Source organism: Emydura macquarii, unplaced genomic scaffold (genome assembly GCF_026122565.2).
Source record: "Emydura macquarii macquarii isolate MOO-44397 ecotype Brisbane River unplaced genomic scaffold, CSIRO-AGI_Emac_v2 contig_1390, whole genome shotgun sequence".
Taxonomy (NCBI): Eukaryota; Metazoa; Chordata; order Testudines; family Chelidae; genus Emydura; species Emydura macquarii.
In genome coordinates, this window is record NW_027131527.1 from 8,091,022 (window position 1) to 8,110,099 (window position 19,078).

The following is a 19,078-nucleotide window of genomic DNA, read 5'->3' on the forward strand; positions in this document are numbered from 1 at the left end:
AGGGCCTCGTTCCTTATAATGGTCAGGAAAGTGACTGTAAAAATTACATTTTATACACTTTCTGTGGGTAAGAAGTCATATCTATCAACTTTTAGGTAATAAGATTTTCTTTCGAAAAAAAGTTCCTTTAGCCTTGCAAGTTAGTTGGAGATGATTCTATTCTGTCTCCTATGCTATCAGAATTATTGGACAACCTGCAGTAGTCTTGGTCAATTCTGACAGAGCATGAGCCAGAAAGAATCCCCCGTAGATCTCAGGCCGAGCTGGCAGAGTTGTTCAAAAACTTAACTTATAGACTGAGCAGATTTGATATGGAATCATTGAAACAAACCTTGGAATTACTTTTCAGAGCATGACCATGCTTTAAGGGATAGCACAGAAATTTCAAATAGGGTATGTATTGTGGAGAAGGGCAAAGCTTTAAACTTCTTGGAGGCTTCCCGTCCTCTACAAAACACAAACACCCTTTATACTTTGCTGTGGAATTTCTTTAGATCTTGGCAGTGACAAGCAGAGCTGAGATTGCAGCAAAAAGTATGGGCTTAGAATTATATATATAAAAATATTTTTAATGGCCCAGGAGTTCTTGTGAGAGACTCAGGTCACTGACAAATGTCAAATGCTGGTAAACTTTATATAGTGGTCACTTTTATAAACTAAATGTTACACCTGTGACTGCAACCATGATCTAGGGTCTAGAATTTCTTTGATGGACTTCTGTCTAGGAGCTGGTACTGGCTTGGTTTCAGACGCTGCCTCAGTAACTGAAGAGACAGGATTTTCATTATCAGTTGAGCTGCTTTTCCTGCAATGAACCAGTTTGCGAGGAGCAGCAATGGGCCTCTGCAACTGATGCATCATGGAAGATAACTTGGAATCAAAAGAAGAAGAGGTACTACATGTGATGGCAGGCTTTTTCCACAAGTTTTCCTTGTTGAAATGGTCTGTGCTCATCTGAGCTTTTGAGCTGAATGGCGGCTTATCAGATGGTGGAAGTGGAGCTCTTCTTTTCTTTCTTTTACCATCATTAGGACTTATAATCTCACTGTTTGCATCTGGAAACACAATATTTTTCTGGACAAGCATCTGGTGAGAACCATCAAATAGTGGGGCCCATAGAGAAGGTGCAGATTCTTTCTGCTGGCCAATCAGGAACTCTCCATCAGTCTCCTCAATTTTTCTTTGTATGATATCTGTTAAACTCTCATGTTTCACCGGGGAATCAATACCTATAATTTTAGGAGAAATTAGATGAACTCTGATTAAAGTGATACCTAAATATTTTATTGACTCGGAGTGTGGTTATTAATTGTCTGACTACAAAACTGTGCAAAGTATATCCTCCAAATCTTAGACTAGCATTAAGACCTACAACAGTCTAGACATGAAAATGAGTATCAGTCCTCTTTCTGTAAGCCTATCAGCTTTCCATGGCTTCTAGGACTTGTTCACTTAATAGGCTGTGGTCATGGTTTAATTTTATTTGTTTTTGTGGAAAAATAAAAAATGTAATGCATTACTAGAAACAAATCTAGCTATAACAATGGTCTTGTACACTGTTTGAAAAATTTCATTTCAGCAAAGGTGTACAGAATCTATGCACAAAAATCATCAATGCAAAACCCTAAATCTCACATACTTAAGTGTGCAATAATCAAAACTATTGAATATTCTTGTGCTACCTCCCTGCCTACACGCCTGCCCGCCCTGCCCCCACCACACACACTAAAAGGACACTTTTACACTCAAGGTTCTCTCATTACTAAATTCTTGAAGATAGCCCTATTCAATTCGTCCTCCCCTGTAATTTAAGTTACAGTGCATCAGCCAGAATATACACAGTTTGATACTGATATACAAACAGAAATCAACACTTGTGCTATCTTTGTCTCTAAAACGGCAGCAAGAGCATAAAAATATCACAGATCCTACATAAACAACTTTAACAAATTCTTAGCATCTAGATGGTGGATTCGTATTTATTTATGAATGCCATAATTGGTCAGGAAAACACTTAAAACTCCTCAGTGATGTGTCTAAATATCTGCAGCACTATGCTACAGAACTTAACATATACCTTTACGACTTATATGATTTAGTGTTTCTCTGCTCTGCATTCATAGTTCAAATATGACTTTTTAAACTTAAATTAATGCACTGATGCATTATAAGTCAATGATCCACATGTCAATTTGAGCATTTTTGCAATTCAGAAAGATCAAGCAGCAGGCAATCAGGCATTTAGACTTGTTATCCTTGTAAAATGTTTTTCAGTCAAAACCACATCAGATCCATTAAAATAAAGTGACCTACTTCTAGTCCATAAACACTATTTCTATAAGATTTTATTAAAATAATCCCTCAGCACTGTATTTTTCTATGCAAAAATTGTTGTCTGAACATTAGTACAGCTCAAATACAAAGTAGATCTTGCATAGCTTGGAAAAAGCAGGTAATTGAAGCAACTAGTTAAAGACATTATTGGTCTGCAGTCTGGATTATTTAAAAACATTACATTTTAATCCTCTGGATTTTGTACTATTTCTATGGCAAGCATTTATTTCTAACGACAGCTTTTTTGTCTGAATGTTTTCAGGGGTCCTTAATTACAGCTCATATTGAAAAATTTTTTGTTCAAGGTATGAAAGTGTGTTCATTATTTTTGTCCTGTTATTAAGAAAAATATTTAACATGAACTCCTTGATGTGCAATTATGTTGCTCTATTATATTATCTGAAAGGTCCTTGAAAAATTCAGCATTTTAATATCAACAGCAGAAGCTATTTGAATACAGACTATGTTGTTTCTGTTACCTTGCAGCTTAAAAAGACAAATCCCACTTACTCATATCATGGTAGACTGAGGTTGCCTCTTTTGTTAAGAACAAAGGTGGTTTCCGTGGTGACATAATCTCAATTTTCATAAATTCTTCACAACAATGTTTCCACTGGCCTGAGAGGAAATAGAGAACAATGATTAGAATTTAAACACTCTGCCTTTTTAAGAGTTTGAAGTCATTTGTAAACTACCTATAACAAGCAACTCTGGACAGTATCTATATTATAAGTATTTGCTTTAATGTTGCAAGAGCCCCCACTAGATTCTATATTTTCAACTCTAATTTCATCCTAACCCTTAACACAAAGATTATAAACAGATATTAAGCTAAGAGCTCCAATTTAATCAACCCAGCAGTACTATTAGACAGCAAGACTCAAACCTGTAAGTGTTTACATGTCATCTAATACCAAATAAAATGTTGAGAGTTTAAAGCAAGGAGGTTTCATGCAAGTTAGTCATCTGGAAGTATAAGAATCCAGTAAATGGCAAATCTAATGTTGAACCACAGTTATACTTGGCAGTTTTGACTTTAATAATTTTCTTGGCTATCGGAGCACGAAAAGCCTCTTAGTAGTTAACCAAAGTCAAGGCAACCTCTCTTTCTATTAATAGATTCTGACTCACCAGTAAAATTGCTTTTTACAGACTAATCGTTCACTCCCATTTCTTTTCTGAACACGTTATCTTTAAGAGAATTTTGAAACAATAGGCATTTGAACACCAACTGACCCAGTTTTTCCCACACCACAAGAAATTGTCTCAGAAAATCCATTATTCTATTGTTATCTATAATGAAAAAAAAGTAGTCTTTTCACCCGTCCTCAACTAATATAAGGAGGTTTTACTAGTTTTTACATTAGGGGTTTTCTAACAGAGAATATTTTATTGTAATCCAGCCACAGCTGTAAAAGAGGAAATACAGACTACAACACAATACCCCATTTCCAAAACCCCAGTTCTTCAATTTTATTGGTGTGATTCCCAGTTCAATACTCACACTCTGTATCTACCTGGCTCTGTTTCCACATGATCTGAATAAGAATATGATTTCAGACACCAGCTAATTTCTTTTAACTTAGTCCATTCTTTATCAATCTATGCTCTTAAGAAATTTGCTACACTTAAAGGTGCAGTAGTGGGCAGATTAAGACAAAAATCGATCCTTCTGCACACTTTATATTGTTAATATTTGGAGTTAAGTTTAAAACAAGCAACAGTCTACATTTTCAAGAGACTAAAAGAGCAAGATAGATTTCACTCTCCTAGAGATTCAATCTTTTATCTAGCGTAAGTGAGCTTCCTCTAGAAATCCAAATGTGAACACACTGAAATATCTCACCACTGGAAAAGAAAGATGAAGGTAGAATGCACCAATTTATGTACTGTGCCAATTACCTCATTTGTCTCTTGTGCAGTAGAGGCCCATCTACTAATTTATTAGCCCTAACAAACGAGGTGTGCGGAGGGAAATGCCAGGTATGAAAGTGTATGGTCAAAAAGGGGTACCAAAACTGAGGAGGTACCATTGGAGTCAAATCATCCCAGACTGCTTAGTTCTAGAAGACTCAACTCATTCACCCAGAATGCTATCTGAGCAAGGACTGAATTCAGTGGTGCCATAATCCTACATGGTCAGGCCTCAATCATTATGTACCTCTATCTGCAATAGTTGATCCAATTTTGATTCCAACCAAGTTTGCAACAAATTTCAAAGGCCAACTGGCAGCTCAGCACCCTGAGGTTCCCTCTAACACTTCACACCCAAAGGTTTCTATTATTCTCAAAAGATGTCAGGATTCTACAAAATAACTATTTTTTACTACTACAGATGAGGGAAGGATGGCCAGCAGGCCTTTAAAAGACAATCTAGTTAAACTGCTAATCACACCCACCTCTTCTGAAACCACACAGAGAAAACAAAAAATCTACTTCTATTTTGATTTCCTGAGAATATTCAGACTGGATGTTACTGGGCTCATTGGAATTTATAGGAGAAGTTGACTATGGTTGAGTAAAATATCTCTTTCAGTGGCAGAGAACATACTACTGTGTTCATGGAGAACATTTTTGTTCTCTGCATTACAGGTGACAGATTATTATGTAATTTCAGTTCAGATTGTTCAGCGTTTCTTTTGATGTTACATAGATACACTACTAAAAGGACATGCTGCCAAAACTACACACTTACTAAGATCATAGAAATGCTGCCAGAAAGCTTCCATCCATTTATGGAGCTCTTCCCTGCTGTCAGCTGCAAAAAGTTGAGTCACAGCCTCTCCATCCACAGGGTTGGTAACAGAAAAATTATTAATATTTTTCTTGGGGCCCTTATCCACAGCACGGATTCTGGTTTCCTAAGAATGACAAAATAGATTGAGACTCTGATAATTAGTTACTGCTCCACCCAGTCATAAATCTTCAGTTCAACATTAATACCACAGGTAGATAAAAATCAGGGTATTTATCCAGTGAAGATTTAGGATGTGTGTGTGTAGGGTGGGGGGGGAGTGTTATTAAATGGTAAACATACTAATTGACAATACAAATTAATTTCTTACATAATTATTAAAAGAAAAGGTAAGAGATTTAAAAGATAAGAAAATAGAGCTGAAGTGGTGCAGTATACGTGATAAGGTACACCACAGGTACACATTAAAACAGCTATTTGTTCCTTAAACAGTTCATCCCCTGTGGCTCACTTTTCCTCAGAACTGTTCAGTTGAAAACTTAGAGACAGTAAGTTATTCCGTTTCTCAATTCTATTCTGGTCAACCACATTTCTATAGATGGCATTTAGCTTTCCTATAACAACAATGGAAGACTTTTCTTTCGGCTGCAGTCATGCATTCTAAAATGGGAACTAGTTTATTTCAGTTTCAGCAAATCAAGGCATTTGTCTAATACAATAGTAACATGAATTTGGAAAAGGACATGATTGAGTGAGTTGGAATGGACATTTATAGAAGTTACCCCCATGGATCTAATGGAACAATTTTCCAATATTCAGAAATTCAAACTTCAGAGTCTTACAAGGTCTTACATTTTGCCCTCATGCCAAAAAATCCATTTGACCCTTCAGAAGAAATACTTGGGTGTGTAACAGCTTTATTTAGTGAGCTCTGGCTAGATCCATTTAAAATACTGTTGTCCCATAGCATGATTAAAACAAAATTCTAATCAACAGTGTAGAAAGGACTTTGTTGTTTTAACAGTGTTCTTGACACTACACTTGACGCTACAGCACTACTCAGACCAAAGCTTTTGCACTGTTCAGGGACATGATTAAAATCAGTTTCACCATCTAGACTGGATTTAATGGCATTTTGATGATGTTTGGATCCTCTGATATGGTGTTACTACAGTGCAAAATAGCACTTGTTGCAATTCGATTAAATAGAGCATGGGTCATTTTAAGTATTCTTTGTAATGTAAAATATCAAAATATTTTGAGACTACAAATCTTGTAAGGTGCAGAGTAAAATATTCTAACACATTTTGACAATAATGCTGCTTTGCAATGCATACCCTCATTCCATGAAAAAATATACAACCATTAACCTTACTTCATTTACAAGCAAAAATCTAGATTACACTGAAGTGAGACATTGCTTTCTCCTTTAAACTTCTTTCACTTCAAACTGACTGAAATCCCCTCCCTGCAACCCATTTCAAATGAGTCAAACACCCATTACACATTTCAAATGTAGAATTATAGAAATTAAATTATATATTTTATCGTATGGGAATAATCCTAGTGCTGATAATCTGAAAAACAAAGATCATTCTATAGAATATTCCCCAGATTTTTAAATGCATTACTGAGGTAACCATTTGAAATACTAACAACTGTTTATAGCAGATCTGATGGATTTGCTCATTTAAATTCTTCTGTCTAAAAATAGGAGATGAAGTAATTCATCCATAAGTGCTGAACATCCCATTAACTCAGGTAACCATAGATACTGGCAAGAAATTAAAAAAAAAAACAGATTAACATTTGACAGGTAAGAACTTAAAGCATACAATATACAAGTTTATTTAATGATTTTTATTCCACAAATAGGTTGTTTTTCAAAGGAGATAAATCCTCAAACAATCTATACCTCACACCTGAATATTTAAGAAGTTATACAAAATGCCACTGGAATAATGAACTGATCAGTTTACCGACCACTGGTGCACTACACTACATGCCCATCTTCACCAAAAAACGTTTACCATAGGACACCATATTATACAGTAGTGTCCCTACCTTTCACAGTGTTAAAATTATTGAACCAACTACATTACAGCCCTTCTAAAAGGCCAGGACCATCATGTTGTTGAGCCCAGTGTTTCTACTGTAGGCAACCTGAGGAGTTGGTATTGCTCCTGTGGGGGGCAGTGTTGTGTTTTAAGTATGTACAATGCATTTTTGAAGTGAGAGAATCTGATAAATTCCATGACATTGTACGATAAAGCTTGGAACTTCCCTCTCTCACGGTCCCAAAACCAAAGTTCTTTTGCCTGGCAGTACCACCTCTCCCAGGAAACTTCCATATGTGAAGGGTTGTTATAAAAGGGTAGATCTTCCATTGGAGAGGAGTGGCATTGCTCCTTTGAAGTCAATCATGAATAAATTGAAGGACAATGAAAGTTAGCTAAGAAGGTCCATCTCAAATCACAAGAACTAATTAAGTTGTCAGGACAAACGCTAAGTAGTCTCAAAACTAACTTTATATATTCTAAAATTAAACAAAAAATATCATTTATACACAGACTTCATTTTTATTTAAGTTTTAGTCCAGAAACAGACAAATACAGCTTTAAAATCAAAAAAGTCTATTCATGTGCTCTTTTTGTCAGTCATCTCAAAAATCTACAATTTCCCCTAGATTTGTTTCAGGTTAGCACAGAGATATGATTAGAACAGTGCTCTCAAACTTGTTAACAGTGAAGATCACATTTTATAAATTAGTTCATGAAGATCTCCCCTCCCTTTCGTCATCCTCAACTACCTCCCTCCAATTTGTAATTACATAATATCCATGTGGCAACTACAGCAAATGCCTATATGGAATAGGAACTTTAGGGAAGTACATGATGTATTTTTAGCATCTTTAATGCAATGTAGCAGCCAGAAACAAGGAGGAGCCAGTACTACATGACCAGCCAGCTCTCTGTGAAGCAGCAGTTGGCCCTGAAGCATAGTTTCAAAACCACACAATTTGAAGATTTATGTTTCAAGATCTATCACGTGGGATCCAGACATAAGATCTTCTTCCTATGTTCAAATCCACAAATTCTTTCAAGCAACTGTAAAACTGAATTGAGTAACCTCACTTGGATTATCACAAAGGACAGAGATTTGTTAGCATTTTAATAGTTTCTGCATTCCCACTGTATTTTTATGTGATTTTTTTTGCTGCTTACCCAAGGCCTTTAGCCAGGTAGCAAGACTGTAGATGTAGCCATACAGGAGATGGCCGCAATCAGTACTGTGGAAGAGGAATCAGTCCCACAAAGATGATTTTAAATTTGTTAGTCTCAAGATCCCAAACTGTGGCTCTATCTGCCACCAGGACAGGAATTTTATTGATCTGGTAAGAAATGAATTAGTCCTCTAGGGGTCAAGAAAAGTTGAGAGGTTGTGTTCTTTTCAACATACACTATTTTTGTGACAACATACTGGTACCCCTCACGTCATCAATTTTGGTATGGAGTCTGACTCAAATAATCTACCCCACCTATCGATAAAACCCTTTCTCTGACAACGGAAGAGAATGAACTTTGAGGAGAGGTTTTTGCACTTTTCTTCCATAAACCCTTTCCCAACCCCCTCCCCCCTCTTGCTTTCTCAGTGAGGACTGGTTCAAAGTAAATGAAGGGGGAACAGACAGGAGGAATAAAAGGTAGATAAAAAAGAAGGGTTCCCACCAGGACGGGACATGACACAGGAGACAGACTTCGGTGGTACAAAACAGTGGCCTTGTGCAAAAAGCATCCCTTAGATACATTACAATCTCAGGTCATAGGAAATATCCTTGGTTAAGGGGAAAATATGAATATGTTCAAGGCTGTGCTGGTAAGTTGGGGACACGTCACTAAAAATGTGAAGACAAGTGAAGGAAACCAGCAGGACAGCATGTCCAGGATACACTGGGGAAGAGGATCCAGCAGGAGGAAAAGGGTTAGCTGATGCCATCGGTCTGGCTGTGATATCCTAGAAGTCTGGGTTGAGCTGGGCCTCCCTGGCCAGCAAGCAGGCAGAGCCTGAACCATCAGTAGTGTGAAAGAGGAGCAGAGCTGGCCTGTATGAAGTGAGGGCAAATCTGCTTTCATCAGGCCAGTTGTGGAGTCCTTTCATGTGCATGTTGAACTGAAAGGAAAAAAAGCCACAGAGCAGAAGAGAATGGAGCATATTCCTAGTAAGAACTAGTGGAGAAAGGGCATGCCAACTAGCTTGAGAGAGACGCTGCTGTGAAGCTGCAGAGCTATTGTACTGGGAGGTGATCCTATACATCCTGGGAATTAGGCTCCAACAAAATTAATTTTCCAGAGATTTGCCTCTGTGTCTATAGCCATGGGTAGAACTCCCCCAGCAGATCTGGTACTAGACAGTATGAAAATGTGGACTCCTTTAATCGTGAGCAGCTCCTGATGAGCACGTCCAAATTAGCACAATTGAAAAGCCTGGCCCCAAGAATATATTAATTATTGTGTTAAGTCTAAGGAGACACTATCATATTTTCAAGTAATATTTTTAACAGGCAAATCCAAAGGTCTTTACTCAAATTTGACTCAGGCATACTTCCATGGTTACAAGAAAAGATTGCTTTTTTTTCTAGTTGGTTATGCAACATAAAGTGTTTCAGTGGGCATTTATTTGGCAACATAATAGGTTCTATGACACCTGTTATGCAAGTGTTATTGAGACATTGTTGAGCAGGAATGTTAGCACTGAAGTCATTTGAAGTTGAAGTGATGACTTTCAAGTTAAGGGCCACTTCAACTTTGGATTCAGAGAGAGAAAGGAATAGTTCAGTTGATGTGAATATTTCTATAGCCCGTTTCTTGTAAAGCTGGGTCAAGTTCATTAATTTTAATGATAAACCATCTTTGGAAGGATAAGGGTAAGAAATCACATCCAGCACTAAGAATAAAAAAATGCTATGTATCTTAGCAACTAGAGGAGATTTTAGCTTGAAAGTCAACTTTAGAAGTTCTCTCTAAACCTTATTTTTTAAATTGCTATTTCTATATAACAGGAATGGATGGTAAAAATGAGTATGATTAGCTTGATTTTTGCACATCTTATGATCTGATATCCAAAACATTTCAAGACAAAACTCAGGAAACATCTATTGGTTTTAAAAAATTATTTTCAGTAGCCAATTTTAGTAGAAAGCCATTCAGATGTGTTTTGAACTGTGAATTTATTTGGTTTTAATTTAATTGTAGATGTATTGATTTTTCCATTCTCTCTCTACAGCAACCATAACATTTTTGTGAAAAAGGCCATGGATTTATGTATCTCATACATATACCTTTGAAGAGAATCTCCTTTAAACATGTGGACCAACTCCTGGAAAAACTTCATTAAAGTGGATGTTAGGTTGTAAGTGTATTATTAACTTCCAGGAGAACAAATCACCTCAATAAAATGTTGTAGTTTTAAAAGACAAAAAAAATCTCTGAAAGCCAAGAAATACAAAAATAGGCTATAGACAAAAATGGCGACCTACAAAGAAAAGCCTTTTATTTTGTTCTCCATGGCCCTGTTAGGAGCCATACTATACCGGCAAAAGACACAGTGTGGATGCAGATTATACCAGCAAAATGTGCTTTTACTGACATAAAATATTTGTGCAACTGGAATAAGCTAAGTAACATTTTAACCAGCACCAGCATATTATAGCTTGCCCTGGCTACAGTAGGGTTTTATATTAACATGTTATCTTGATGAGGTGAAGCTTTAACAAAAAGCGCACTTTTTTTTTTTAATAATGTTGAATCTTTAACAAAGCTGTTTCAGGTGTTTGAATTAAATAAGTGTTAAAACAACAAACATGATACAGATTTAAACCATCTGACTAAAAGTCACTCTTTCAATCAGGTTTAATTGCTTAGTTTCTCTGATGTCATAGTTCTACCATCCTCCAATTGTTCATAGTGCCATTCAGGGGAAAATATATTAATGGAATTTCTAACATTAAAAAAAGCAGTTTATTTAGACAATCTTTCAGGCCACCCTTATAGCTTTTCTGTGGAAATAACGTTCTGTACAAATAACACTGCAAATATACTATACCTTTGATTATTCAGAGAGATAATTGTTAATTTTAAACATGATATCTTTAAATGAGTGTAGAAATGGTGTTCAGTGCTATCTTAAAATTACTGGAGTCCTCCTGCATTGTTTTTAAGTTACAATGAATTTTATATAAGACTTTGGATCATTATTAGCAAAAGGAGTTGATTTTAATAAGCTACAAATATTTCTGAATGACCCTCGGTATGACTAAGAATAAGGCCAAGTAACATAATAAACAATTCAAATAAAATCACAGAAATTCCACAGATCTGGGGACAAAAGTCTAAGAGAACATTGCCTAGATAGCCTATAGATTTGCATGGCTCCGCCTGTGTAACTTAAAAACTGTGTCATATTATCACTTTTTCTAAAGGAAAACAGTTTCCATAATGTCCTTTTTCTCCTTTCTTTCTTTCCCTGAGGATTTGTGTTGGGTTCTCCAGCCTCTAGTACAGCAGAAGGAGCCTATGTCCGTTCCCATCGGCTCAGCGCTACGCTGCTTGAGGGGGTGGACTTACTCAGTTGACTTCCTGATCGATTGAGCAGGTCTCACTGACCACTCAAATGATCAAGAAAGATCAATCTGGCGGCGGCAATTTTGCCGCTGTTAGTCTGAACATAGCTTAAGAGAAGATCGCTCGGGGCATGGGAGAGAAGGGCTAGAAGAGGGACTTGCAGAAGTGCCACGTGAAAGCCAAGAAGCTGTGGCAGGCATACCAGAAGGAAAGCTAACACGTGGCTCCACACCAGTACAACGTGCCACTTTCACGAAAAGCTGCATGCCACCATCAGTGAAGAGCCCACCACCACACCCAAAAGCCTCATGGATACTTCAGGACAGCTGGAGTCACAAGCCCCTGCAGTGAACAGTGAGGAGGTGATGTTGGATGAGGAAGGAGGAGAAGAAAGAGTATGTGGGGAGAAGGGGGAAGACAGGCAACCAGGTGACCCAATGGCACAGTGAGCCAGGACCTGTTTTTTGACTCCAAAGCACTCGAGCCCGTCCGTACAGTCCAGCACAGGCGAGCCTGATGCAGGGGAAGGAACCTCTGGTAAATATGCAATTTGCTTTGATCTTGCAGGGACACATCTGCTCATTTACTTATTTTTAATTATGCAAGAAAAGGTAGTGAAATAACCAACAGAGGTAGAGTTGCTGTCTGCTTAGCATTCCCTGTACAGTTAGGCAGAGGGGCCCTGCAGAACAGATTGTTTATGTGCACTGGGATGTCCTGTGAATCCTCCATAGAGATCTTGAGGAAACTTTCCTGGGGGTAGTCTGCAATCCTCTACCAAAGGTTTCTCGGGAGGTCTGCCTTATTTCTTCCACTATGATAGGATACTTTCCCATGCCACTCAGCAATTATTTCAGCAGGCACCATTGCAGCACACAGGCTAACAGCACATAGACCCAGTCTGCAGCCACACATGTGCAGATTTGTTCCCTTTCAGCCTCCATTACCCACAGGGATGAGCTATCTGCTAAAAAAATCACTACCTCCTGTGGAAAACAGTACCAGTATGAAGTTAAATTGTCCTATCTGCATATACTCATGCCTGTGAGCTACCTGCTTCACCTTATTGTCCCAACTCACCTCCTCCCTCCTGGGCCATACTGACCATGGTTGGGACTGCCACAGTGCTCTAGGAATCCCAAGGAGAAATGAGAATGTAGATTTGCAACTTGTGTGGATCAAGGGAAGTGAGTTCAGTATACCAAGTTTCCATTTATCTTGTGAATACACTCACAGTAATACCTCTGTGCATTGTATTGTTTGCAGTTGGAAATGTGGCCTTGAGGGTCTCTCCATCCACACCAGCGGAGTGCCTCAGCCAGATAAGGAGAAGGAAGAGGATGTGACATGACATGTTCCAAGATACTCTGCAAGCTCTGGTGCTTGGGATACTGAGCACAGGGCTCGGAGGATCATCCTCCCAGACAGAATGGACAGGGATAGCGCGGAGAGAAGAAAAGCACAGGAAAAGGAGAGAGATGTGCAGCATGAGATGCTAGCACTTCTCAAGTGGCAAACAGACATACTGGAAACTCTTGTTGACCTTCAGGTTCAACAGATCCATCCTCACCTCCCTTTGCAGTCCATAGAGAACTGCATTCTGGTATCCCCCTACACATACACCCCCACATAGTGCACATAGTGTCTGGGGCAGCTGCACTACCCCTACCATTCCACCCTGGGGGAGATTACAATCCCAACCACACATATACCAACCCTGTCTCTCACAGGTCAGTGTATGTGGTTGTGAAATGAAAATTACTGTTCTTTCCCCTTCAAATGTTCTTTTCTTTTCCCCGTGTTTATAAAGATTCACTCAGTTATAAATGTGTCTGTCTGGAATAAAGTCTATGTATGGAAACAATGTATTATTCATTTATTAATATGAATGTATTAATTCACAACATATGCTGGCTGCGGCTGACATCTTTCACAGATAATAGCAATAGATGAATTGGCAATGTTATAGTACTACACACACAGCACTTATTACAAGGTTCATACTGGAGTGCAAAAAATGCCAGGCACAGCACACTACAGCAACACGTTACTGTGACTCGCTATTCAAATGGTCCTTTAAAGCCTCCCTGAGCAGTATAGCTCCCCGTTGATCTCTGATTTTTTTCCACTGATTTTCACTGATTTTTTTCACTGAGGACTAATCTCATGAGTAGACAGCACCAGCGGCCTTTCAAATGGCCAAAGGTACATTCAACTGTCATTCTGCACTTGCTGAGCTTGGAGCTGAAGCACTCCTTGCTGCTGTTGAGGTGGCTGATGTACGACTTCATGAGCCACAGGAGTAAGGGGTAGGCTGGGTTCCCCAGAATCACTATTGGCATTTCAACATCCGCAACAGTAATCCTCTAGTCTGGAAAGAAAGTCCCTGCTTGCAACTTTCAGAACAGGCCTATGTTCTTAAAGATATGCGTTTCATGCACCTTCTCTGACTATCCCACATTGATGTTGGCGGGTCACTGGGAGATGTTTTACTAGTGCTTGCAATACCATAGAAAAAAGTAGCCTTTTCTGTTGATATACTTTGTGGTAAGGTGGTCTGGTGCCAACCAGGGATATGCGTGCCATCTATCATCCCACCACATTCTGGGTACCCTACTGCAGCAAAACCATCCACTAGGTCCTGCACATTGCCAGAGTCATAGTCCTTCATAGCAGGTTGAGATTAATGACCCTGCACACTTGCATCACAGCAACTCCCATGAAGGATTTCCCAACTCCAAATTGATAGGCAGTAATCTGGCATTGCAAACTCCCACACAGCGATTACCACTCTCCACTGTTAGAGCAGCTCACATTTTAGTGTCACTGCACTGGAGGGCTGGAGCGAGCTCCACACACACTTCCAGGAATGTCGCCTTATGCATCCAAAAGTTCTGCAGCCACTGCTCATCATCTCATACCTGCATAATGATGTGATCCCACCCAGTGCTTGTTTCCCAGTCCCTGAACCAGCACTCCACCATCTGCAGCTGCTTTATGAATGCCAGCAACACCCTTGAATTGTTTCTTTCTATGTCCCACAGCAAGCTAACCTCCAAGGAATCATCATGTTCCTCATGACTCCTTTGGCAGCTCTACAAATACTGCAGGATCAGGCACGGTGTGCTTGCAACACTCATTACAAAAGTGCAGAGCTTTGCAGGATCCATGCTTCTCACAGAGATGGAGGAAGCACGGGTTATTGAAGAGGTGTGAAACATTATGGGTTGCAGATAAAATTATGGGATGAAGAAAACTATCATGGGACATTGAAACCATGTTCTCAGTCAACCTTGCATGACTCGTTTGCCCCCATAAGGCCTTCACTAGATGGTGGCAAGTTGCACAGTGCGAAAGCTACCCACTGCTCTCTGCATTGATGCAATCACTGCTGGTAAGGACACGCATCGCTGACACAAGAAGCGTCATGTCGACATGCAAAAGTAATTTAATTATGAGGCAGCAGTATAACAATGTAACATAGGTTGACTTAATTTTGTAGTGTAGACTTGCCCTTCATAGTGAAACAAGGTAAACCCCTCACACATGCTACTTGCAGAGTGCTTCGCAGCTTGTCAGTGGGGAGCTTGGGACCCAAATTAGTCTATGTGAAAAACTATCAATTTTACCTTGTTGATGGAAACCGTCAAAGCTGGCTCCACTTTAGCTTCAATTTCTTCAGGTGTATAATAACAGAAGAGTTTACCACCTCTTAATACACAGTACAGCCTCCTCCAGTTAGTCAGGCTTCCTATCATTTGCTAAAAGGGAGAAATATTTAGTAAGTTACTAGTCATACATTACCTTAACAATAAACTGATTTATAGATTACTCAAAGTTCTACTAAATTTGAATGTTTGTTAAATTTAATTGAGGCCATCTTGTTAACTATTCAGACATCAGCCTGAAAGATCAAAGCTATGCACAACTCAATGTCCTAAAGGAATGGCTCCTGCAGAATATTTTATTGTATGACTCAAAGACTAAATTATTAGTAATAGTCAGCCAAGCCAGAAGTTTGTTTAGCTGAACATCCTTCAGTGTTTTACAGTTTTGCGAATAATAGTCTCACATTGTGTTCTTGGAACATGCAATGGGCTGGTTGGCTGATAAGAGTCATTTTCTTTCTAATGGAATCTACCATTAAAGGAAAACTAATGGTTACACTAACTTAGCTGGTCACTCACTCCTTCCTCTGCCCTGCAGGTAAGGTGGTGAGTTCCTCCTCCCTCCCCTTCCCCCAAACTCCCAGAATCGGTCACGTCCTTCCAAGCCCCAGAGCCCCCACTCCCCTGGGAGCAGGGGAAGTTTCCCCTCTTATCCTCCCTGGGAACCTTGCCCCCTGGAACCTAGTCCCATAACACTCCAGGAAGGACCAGTGCCCCAGGAATTTTATTTCTGGTCTCCCCAGTCACATCGCCCCTGGGTATTCACTCACCTCCCCCAATCCAAGGGGACCCACCAATTTACCAGATTGATTCTCCCCTGGTGTCCCCAAAATCCCCCCTCACAAATACTCCCAAGGCATTCCACTACTCCCACAAGAGACCCCACCACACCGCCATATACACTCCAAGGAATAAGGAGGTGGGATTGATCCTGCCTCCAGGACCCTTCTCGCTCCATGGGGCTGAACAGAACAGCCATTTCCACCCCGGGCTCACCCTTCCCACTCCTGCCCCAGCCGTCTCTGCATCCCTAAGTGCCCTCACTGGAACTCAGGCTCCCATTCTCTCCCTGCCATCTCCACCAGGAGATACCAGAAATTTCTGATTTCCAAAATGAGTGAGGACTGACTCTTCCTCATCCTGCTGGGGCTGCTAATAGCACTGGTGAGTTGGGCCAATGTCAGGGAAGGAAATGGGCTTCAGGGTATGTACGGCCAGGTATGCTGTCAACCAGAGGAGCAGGTCCGGGGCGGGAGGGGGAGGAGGTGAGAGGTAGTTGCATGTGGAGTTAGTCAAAAGAACAGGCAACCAGAAACATAGCACATATATAGTTGTGGCAACACAGAGGTGCATTAGTTCAGTGTAAGCAAAAGTGTAAACTGGCCCAAGGACAAAAATGTACCACTCAGCAGAGTTTGCAGAAAAAAAAAACTTAGAGGGAATTTTGGATATTAGAGGATCTAAATCAAGTTAGCTCTTTTTACCTGCTGATTAAGAAATCCTGTCATCACATCCTTGGCCATGCAGAATGGCTGAACAACTAAACGGCAACACATACTTCCATACAAGGGAAGCCAGAATGATGATTCCTCTAAAAGAAAAAAGTTAATAAGTTATGACCATTGCCCGTAAGCTCACAGATTAAAGATCTGCATACATTTTAACTTAAGAACATTTTAAAGACGTCTTCCTATAAGCAAAGGCTGAAAATAGGTGTTTCAGTTTTAGTCCCATTTCTTAACTTTTCATCTCTCTTTTTGTAGGACTGACAGGCCTATAAAAAAGTAGTAGATTGGAGAAGCATCATTATTGACAGTAGTCATGCTGGTTTGTAAGTTTTTTATGGATATCTTTAATTATCCTTTCAAATAATTTAGCCATTATTTAAGATAGGCTCACTGCTGTAATTCTCAGGATCACCACTATCACCGTCTCTGAAGATAAGTACATTTGCTAGCCTCCACTCATTCAATATAGTAGCTGATTTTAACAAAGAGATGGCATATTTTTTCTAGTAATTCAGCCACCTCATCCTTAAATATTATCAGAACTTGCTGCTGTTTAATGATTTGTTCCATAACCTCTTCCTAACACCTCAGCTGCTGACAGTGCCTCATCTTTACTATCCAAGAGAAGAGTCTCCCCAATAGCGTCTGGAATGAAGAGTGATACAAAAATTATTTATCTGTTCTCATTCCTTGGTATCCACATGCACTCAGGGGCAGACTCCCTCCTTCTGAAATACTGAAAATTTCTTCAGGGGGTATCTTTTGGCTATTTCATCTTTAAATTCTCTTAACCTTTCTAATATTTACCTCACCTTTTATTTGCCATGTGTAGGCTCCTTTCTATTAGGCTTCACTTGAGTTGGATTTCCATTTTCTGAAGATGCATATGGCTTGATTGTTCCTTTGAACATTACAAAATAATTATAGTAGTTTCTTACCTTTCTGATTCATTTTTTGTTAAGATGTAGGCATACCTTCTATGACTATTATGCTATGTTTAAAATTCATAGACTTCATGTAAGCTACTTCATTTCCTCACTTGTAACTTTTTTTTAAAATACAAATGTATAACAGTATAATAGTGCTAGTTTTTCATACAGCACCATTTACAAGGATATTGAGCTTCATTAAATTGTGTTCATTTTTTTTTAGGGACTCAGGTATAATTATTTCTTAAACCAACTCCTGTGTTACTTCAAGCTAAGTTTATAGTAGTTTCTCATCTTGTGCTTTCCACAACCTGTTCCAAGAAGAAACCATTTATGGTACCAATAACTTGCTCCTCTATGCCTTTCTCCTCACGACATGTGACCAATTTATATAAGTTTAGCTAGCTAGCCCCTCATTACTGTTATACTAGAATTAGTTGCCTCTTCCTCAATGCTGTGACCTTAACATCCTATTCCTGATCACAAGGGCAGCAGTATAATCTTAGCTAATGTTTGTATTCTTACAATTTGGGATTTATATTCCTATCAATTTCTACTGTATAGTCTTCTACATTCAGAAATTTCATCTGATATTCTAAGGAGTCTTTCAAATATAGTAGTACTCCCTTCATCTCCACAACGTAATTGGTCCTCTCTTATTTAGTTTAGACCCAGGTATTACAGAGTTCTATTGACTGACCATTCAGCCATATTTCAGAAATTCTTATTATAAATCAAAGAAACCCCTATTATGACAGTAGTTACAGTCTACGGTTCAATCAGGACCTAAAAGACCTAACAGCGTTTGAGTCACTGCTCTATGTACCTCCTTTCCTTCTCCCTACAGAGGAGGAAGAAACAGTTTTTTCCTCTGACACCCTTCCTTTCTTGTGAAAAAGAGAGACTTTCTTTACAGCTATTTCCCTCAAGATTTGTATGAAAAAGGTAGAGGAAACTCTCAGTGGCTCTGGGAGACCTTTGTAGAGGAGAGGAAGATCCAATACCTTCACAGCTCCTGGATTCTCTATTCCCAGCCACTGCAAAACTGTATTCCAGGGGAGATGATGCAGGAGTCATTGCACGGAGATAGCATCATGGACAAAACAAATGCATTTGGGGCTGAGTGACTAGACAGTCAGTTAAGTGGATTTTGGGGTTGAGACATATAGAGAGATACTGACAGGGCTCTGGAGACATGGGACAGCAAGGGAAATCAGACTAAAGATCGAGAGATTGAAGAGAAGAAGAAAGAGTAGAGTGGGTTTTAAAAAGAAAGGAAAAGTCAGGTTTAGAACAGCTCAAACAACGCTTATGGAAATAAGCA

General features: G+C 39.2%; 1 protein-coding gene across 1 annotated transcript in view; it reads right to left on the minus strand.

Moving 5' to 3' along the window:
* Positions 1-337: 337 nt before the first annotated feature.
* Positions 338-19,078, minus strand: part of RTKN2 (rhotekin 2) — a 57,951-nt gene continuing 39,210 nt past the window's right edge. Inside the window, exons 8-12 of the mRNA XM_067552938.1 lie at positions 16,802-16,908; positions 15,279-15,410; positions 5,030-5,195; positions 2,845-2,952; positions 338-1,229 (exon numbers count right to left, since the gene is read on the minus strand). Of these exons, the coding sequence (XP_067409039.1) occupies positions 664-1,229; positions 2,845-2,952; positions 5,030-5,195; positions 15,279-15,410; positions 16,802-16,908 (1,079 nt within the window). The 3' untranslated portion in view covers positions 338-663. The remainder of the gene's footprint in view (positions 1,230-2,844; positions 2,953-5,029; positions 5,196-15,278; positions 15,411-16,801; positions 16,909-19,078) is intronic.